The sequence below is a fragment of the Salvelinus namaycush genome, chromosome 4 (assembly GCF_016432855.1).
Source record: "Salvelinus namaycush isolate Seneca chromosome 4, SaNama_1.0, whole genome shotgun sequence".
Classification (NCBI taxonomy): Eukaryota; Metazoa; Chordata; class Actinopteri; order Salmoniformes; family Salmonidae; genus Salvelinus; species Salvelinus namaycush.
The window spans coordinates 2,285,310-2,292,256 of record NC_052310.1 but is presented as its reverse complement, the minus strand read 5'-3'; the positions used below and the strand labels follow the sequence as shown (position 1 = coordinate 2,292,256).

General features: G+C 43.2%; 1 protein-coding gene across 1 annotated transcript; it reads right to left on the bottom strand.

Annotated features, from left to right (window-relative positions):
• Window positions 1-2,552: 2,552 nt before the first annotated feature.
• On the bottom strand, window positions 2,553-6,559 carry LOC120046055 (peptidyl-prolyl cis-trans isomerase A-like). The gene is made up of 6 exons (XM_038990972.1): window positions 6,267-6,559; window positions 5,271-5,301; window positions 5,065-5,153; window positions 4,640-4,736; window positions 4,012-4,087; window positions 2,553-3,279 (listed from the first exon to the last, which is right to left on the bottom strand). The coding sequence occupies exons 1-6, from the start codon at window positions 6,426-6,428 to the stop codon at window positions 3,144-3,146; spliced, it is 591 nt and encodes a 196-aa protein (XP_038846900.1). The 5' UTR covers window positions 6,429-6,559; the 3' UTR covers window positions 2,553-3,143.
• Window positions 6,560-6,947: the final 388 nt, after the last annotated feature.

Sequence of the window (6,947 nt, the reverse complement as noted above, 5' to 3'; positions counted from 1 at the left end):
TGAATATATACAGCAACACCTCCCCCATAAGCATTACAGGGATATGGCTCTGAATATATACAGTAACACCTCCCCCATAAGCATTACAGGGATATGGCTCTGAATATATACAGCAACACCTCCCCCATAAGCATTACAGGGATATGGCTCTGAATATATACAGTAACACCTCCCCCATAAGCATTACAGGGATATGGCTCTGAATATATACAGTAACACCTCCCCCATAAACATTACAGGGATATGGCTCTGAATATATACAGTAACACCTCCCCCATAAACATTACAGGGATATGGCTCTGAATATATACAGTAACACCTCCCCCATAAGCATTACAGGGATATGGCTCTGAATATATACAGTAACACCTCCCCCATAAGCATTACAGGGATATGGCTCTGAATATATACAGCAACACCTCCCCCATAAGCATTACAGGGATATGGCTCTGAATATATACAGTAACACCTCCCCCATAAGCATTACAGGGATATGGCTCTGAATATATACAGTAACACCTCCCCCATAAGCATTCCTGTATCTTCTATAGATGTTATATCCTTGTATTGCTACTGATGTATGATCAAATAAATGATCTAAGTGAGTCTCAGAAATATCTGATGTTAGCAAGTTATTGATTTCATGAACCTTATTTCTAAGGCTCCATATATTAATATTGGATGTTTTCAGCCATTTCCTGTGTAGCTGATCAGAGACAGACGTAATATGGAAAAGAGCAGAGAAACCAAGAGAAACAAATATACATTCAGCAGTCCATTAATCAGTTGGTGATTGTGTGTGGCCAGTCTGTTTGTTGCCAGTCTGTTTGTGCCACCATGCCAAATCCTTGGCTTGACAATGACATTATGACAACAATTGGCAAAAGCACCAACAGATCTGGGACCAGGGAATAGGAGACACCAGATCTGGGACCAGGCTATAGAAGGAGACAACAGATCTGGGACCAGGCTATAGAAGGAGACAACAGATCTGGGACCAGGCTATAGAAGAAGACAACAGATCTGGGACCAGGCTATGGAAGGAGACAACAGATCTGGGACCAGGCTATGGAAGGAGACAACAGATCTGGGACCAGGCTATGGAAGGAGACAACAGATCTGGGACCAGGCTATAGAAGGAGACACCAGATCTGGGACCAGGCTATAGAAGGAGACACCAGATCCGGGACCAGGCTATAGAAGGAGACAACAGATATGGGACCAGGCTATAGAAGGAGACACCAGATATGGGACCAGGCTTTAGAAGGAGACAGCAGATCTGGGACCAGGCTATAGAAGGAGACAGCAGATCTGGGACCAGGCTATAGAAGGAGACAACAGATCTGGGGCCAGGCTATAGAAGGAGACAACAGATCTGGGAACAGGCTATAGAAGGAGACAACAGATCTGGGACCAGGCTAGATCCTATGGCCTCAAATGTAGATGTACTGTAGAAATGGGAAGGTTCTAATGGAACTGTGAAGGTGTTCTAATGGAACTGTGAAGGGTAATACAACTCTTTAAACCAACAGCACAATGTGCCTCGTTTGCTCTTAGTCGATCTGAAACAGAGTTTCTGTTGTACTTTGAGGGATATTTGTATTCAAATAGATCAAACTTGTTGTATAATTTAGTTTTCTTCCAGTTTATAACACAGAATGAATATGTGTCATTAACCAGGTTTCCATCCAACCTTTTTAAGGTTCTGAATTTCAAATCAAACTTTGTCACGTGTGCCGAATAAAAGTGTAGACCTTACCGTGAAATGCTTACTTTACAAGCCCTTAACTCTTCTTGAACTGCACTGTTTAAGAAAATATTTACCAAATAAACACAAAAAAATGTAAATAGTCCGGTGGCCATTTGTATTAATTGTTCAGCAGTCTTATGGCTTGGGGGTAGAAGCTGTTAAGGAGCCTTTTGGTCCTACGTAGGTTTGGTGCTCCGGTACCGCTTGCCGTGCAGTAGCAGAAAAAAAACTGTCTATGACTCGGGTGACTGGAGTCTGACAATTTTATCGCTTTCCTCTGACACCGCCTAGTATAGAGGTCCTGGATGGCAGGAAGCTTGGCCCCAGCGATGTACTGGGCCGTACGTACTATCCTCTGTAGAGCCTTACGGTCAGATGTCAAGCAGGTGCCGTACCAGGCGGTGATGCAACCGGTCAGGATGCTCTCATTGGTGCAGCTGTAGAACTTTGAGTATCTGGGGACCCAAGCCAAATATTTTCAGTCTCCTGAGGGGGAAATAGGTTATGTCGTGCACTCTTCACGATTGTCTTATTGTGTTTGGACCATGATAGTTTGTTGGTGATGTGGACACAAAGGAACATGAAACTCTCGACCCGCTCCACTACAGCCCCATCGATGTTAATGGGGGCCTGTTCGGCCCTCCGTTTCCTGTAGTCCACGATCAGCTCCTTTGTTTTGCTCACATCGAGGGAGAGGTTGCTGTCCTGGCACCACACTGACAGAATTTACTTGTGAAAATGTGCTGGAGCAAGAAAAGTATGAAGGCGAAGAAAACACACAAATGCCAAAAACCATCTGACATTATGTAAAAATGTATGACGTTTATTCCAGATGTTACTGTCAGTCCCTGTTACAAAACAATTTAGGCTTTCTAGAATCATTGTCTTTTTCTTTTTTCTTTTTTACAGACAAACTGGTTAACTGAGGCGTACGCACAGGCATCAACTTGTTTATTGGATACGTTCACATTGAATGAGTTAGCTCATTAAGTGGGTGGTTGAAAACTTTATCAAAAAGAGCAACCACAGAATAAGTCAAACTTTCCCTTTTCCCCACTAAAACAGTGTTTGACATAATATCCCTGAAAAAACAAACACTTGTCAACATGCCATACAGACACAATTGATGGGTTTAAAGACGCAGTCCTATTCGGATCAATTTGCTAATAATTGCTATTTTTTGATCAATGAGCTCCGATCTTTTACCAATAAAAATTGGACTGCCTGTGTAAAACACAGCCCATGTTCCAGTCTGTATTGTAAACAGTAGATCCTTTCACATTGATATCACAGTAGCAGGGGGTTTAGAACCCATCACACCTACTCCATACCAGCTCCCCTCTATAGTGCACTATTTAGGCTCTGGGTCAAAAAGGTGCGCACTATATATACACTACTTAAGCTCTCCGCAGTCTGCGATGGTGATCCTCTTGGCTGTACGCCCAGAACGGGATCCGAACGCCTCCACTTTCCTGATCACATCCAGTCCCTCGGTCACACTGCCAAACACAACATGCTTGCCATCCAACCTGAGGAGAAGAAATGTTTTTAAAAAAAGAAGAAAATAAAAAAAAGTTTATTATCACTTCCCCCCCCGGACTGGGTAAAGAGTCATAATGGTATGGGTAAGTACTGTGTTCATGAAACGTCTCAGCGTTGGAGTTCTGATCTAGGATCAGGCCCCAGTCAATATAATATGTGTCGTTTATGATCTAAAAAAAGCCAGAACTGATCCTAAATCAGCAGTTCTACTCTGAGATTCTTAATGACTATGAGCTAGAGCTGGGCAACATGGAGGGGAAAATCCACAGCACCATAAATTGACTGATTAAACACAACGATAAATAACACGATACATCTATCAACGTGCACCTCAGTTACTTTTGGTACGACCTGAATTTCTATTACTTTGAACTTTGTAGTTATCGATTGTCTAAATTAGCAGACATATTTCAAACTTCACATTTCTTTAGTATAGGATAATTATTGTACATAATAATATCAGTAAAAATGTTTTCAGTTTATCGTCCCAGCTCTACTATGGGCCATGGTTTGCCCTAGTAAGGTCTGTGTCTGTACGTACCACTCTGTCTTGAAAGGTCTGTCTGTCTGTCTGTACGTACCACTCTGTCTTGAAAGGTCTGTCTGTACGTACCACTCTGTCTTGAAAGGTCTGTCTGTCTGTACGTACCACTCTGTCTTGAAAGGTCTGTCCGTCTGTACGTACCACTGTCTTGAAAGGTAGGTCTGTCTGTACGTACCACTCTGTCTTGTCGGTGCAGATGAAGAACTGAGAGCCGTTGGTGTTGGGCCCAGCGTTGGCCATTGACAAAATGCCTAAACGGACAAAGAAATAGCACATTACATTGTGTAACTAAGTGACGCCTGTTAGCTGAGACACTGCACAGCTGAAGACAAGCCAAGTTGCATTTGGGTAAAGAGAGTTACTATGACAATATTAAGTTAATCGATCTAAAACAGGGCTGTTGAATTCCGGTTCTGGTTTTTGCTTCTACCTGGTAGTTAATACCACACCCCCAGTGTCCCAGGTCTGAATCAGTCCCTGATTAGAAGGAGAGAATGAAAACCAGAAGTGGCCCTCTAGGATCAGGATTGAACAGCCCTGATCTAAAACATCAACAAGAGGCACTGCTTAATTAGCCATCATCAAAAAACACAAAGAAAAGTAACATTTGGTCAATTGATTCCTTATGGCTGTGTTAACCCGAGACAATTCATCATTCCTGCTAGACCACATTGGGTTCATTTTGCTGTTAAGCTCTCATTGAAATATGGGCAGTGCAATGCTGCCTCCTAAGGGTTGAGAGGAAACATAACTTCAAACATTTTTGTGCACACTATTTACCAAAAAGGGGAATTAATAATTACCAGGTCCTGTGTGCTTCAGCTTGAAGTTCTCATCTTCGAATTTGGTTCCATAGATCGATTTCCCTCCGGTTCCATTGTGATTAGTAAAGTCTCCTCCCTATAGAGATGAATAGAGACACCTTTAGAGGGGTCGAGCACAGGCCTGTGAAAGACAGAGGTCATGCTTTAGCCCTGTGTGAGTGAGTGAGTGAGTGAGTGAAACAGAGACAGACAGACACAGAGAGAGACAGACAGACACAGAGAGAGACAGACAGACACAGAGAGAGACAGACAGACACAGAGAGAGACAGACAGACACAGAGAGAGACAGACAGACACAGAGAGAGACAGACAGACACAGAGAGAGACAGACACAGACAGACAGAAAGGTCATGCTTTACCCCAATAAATGACATAACCCTTAACAGTCAATTAGGCCTACCTACCTGGCACATGAACTGAGGGATGACTCTGTGGAAGACGGACCCTTTGTAGCCAAAGCCATTTTCTCCTGTGCACAGGACTCTGAAGTTCTCTGAGGGACAAAAACAAAAAAAGGTTTTGTTTACCCATCACAACAGGACGTAGTCTATGAATACAAAGTATGATGTCACATTATTGAATTTTGAATCGTTTCCCCCCCACACTATACCTGCTGTTTTTGGCACCACATCAGCATTCAGCTGCAAAATAAAAAATAGCATTGGTTATGATATAGTCTAGTCCGTTGTGATATAGTCCGTTGTGATATAGTCCGTTGTGATATAGTCTAGTCCGTTATGATATAGTCTAGTCCGTTGTGATATAGTCTAGTCCGTTGTGATATAGTCCGTTGTGATATAGTCCGTTGTGATATAGTCTAGTCCGTTGTGATATAGTCTAGTCCGTTGTGATATAGTCTAGTCCGTTATGATATAGTCTAGTCCGTTATGATATAGTCTAGTCCGTTGTGATATAGTCTAGTCCGTTGTGATATAGTCCGTTGTGATATAGTCCGTTGTGATATAGTCCGTTGTGATATAGTCTAGTCCGTTATGATATAGTCTAGTCCGTTATGATATAGTCTAGTCCGTTATGATATAGTCTAGTCCGTTGTGATATAGTCCGTTGTGATATAGTCTAGTCCAGGGGTGTCAAACTCATTCCACGGAGGGCCTAGTGTCTGCAGGTTTTTGGTTTTTCCTTTCAATAAAGCCCTAGACAACCAGGTGTGGGGAGTTCCTAACTAATTAGTGATGTTAATTCATCAATCAAGTATAAGGGAGGAGCGAAAACCCGCAGACACTCGGCCCCCCGTGGAATGAGTTTGACACCTGTGGTCTAGTCCGTGGTGATATAGTCCGTTGTGATATAGTCTAGTCCGTGGTGATATAGTCCGTTGTGATATAGTCTGTTGAATGCAGCGTTAATACAATAGACCTACAGTAAGGTTGCAGAGCTGGCATGTTAATTCATTGTGTTTTAACTCGAGTGTTTTTCCACGTTGGTTACAAGTTGCAGCATGTTGTCAAAGTAGCCTACTCCAGTCCTAGTGCACCTCATGATACCAATGGACAGGCTACCCGTTATCTCAAAAGCCGAGCCCTAAACAATCAGAAAGCACATTTGTATAGTTACGCAACTCGCGGATCAAGATAGCTGAACTCACCTCGAAGGTTACTCTCCCGAGGGACTGGTTGTCTGCAGCAATGTCAAAGTAGACAACCGGATTAGTGGCTGCCGGGCCAGCAGAATACATCCGGGCGGCGGTAAACGCCAACGAACATCCTGAAATGAGCTTTATCCGACTCGATAAAGCGTTAAGTAGCATTTCAACGCAACGTGTTAACACAAAATTCACTTGAGATGGAGTGAACTTTCACGCAAGGCACTTTCATACACAGCTGACGGCAAAGAGGAAGTTCAGAAGAATATCAAGGGCAGTGTGTTGTTTAAAGGAATCAGCATTTCGCTGTGCTGCGCATTTGTGTTCTCTGGCAATCAGGGCTGTGCTGCGTGGCCGCACGTGGCCGTTACAAAATAAATGGGTGGATCAACAGCGACAGGTGTCACATCAGAGCTCCATTACTGGTTAGACCGGGCATAGCTAGGTGCATTGGGGGTCAGCTTAATGTTTACATAGCAGGTTAAGAGAACTAACGTAGCAGGTTAGGTGAATGAGGTTAAGGTTAGGAAAAGGATTAGGCTTAGCTAAAATGCCAGTTGTCAACACTTGACTCGTCGTGCAGCCCAATCAGCAACGCAAAACGGTCTTGAGTGGAAAAAAATCTGCCCAATTAGCTGTTTCGCTTTCCATACATCCACTTCTGGTGAGCCTCCCACTTCTGTT

Bases quoted from the DNA above. Each gene is read 5' to 3' on its own strand.
- LOC120046055 (XM_038990972.1), bottom strand. From the start codon at position 6,428: ATGCTACTTAACGCTTTATCGAGTCGGATAAAGCTCATTTCAGGATGT. The intron at 5,154-5,270 runs GTATAGTGTGGG...TTTGTCCCTCAG, and splicing joins TGTGGTGCCAAAAACAGCAG to AGAACTTCAGAGTCCTGTGC. The intron at 4,088-4,639 runs GTAATTATTAAT...TTGTCCGTTTAG, and splicing joins GCTGAAGCACACAGGACCTG to GCATTTTGTCAATGGCCAAC.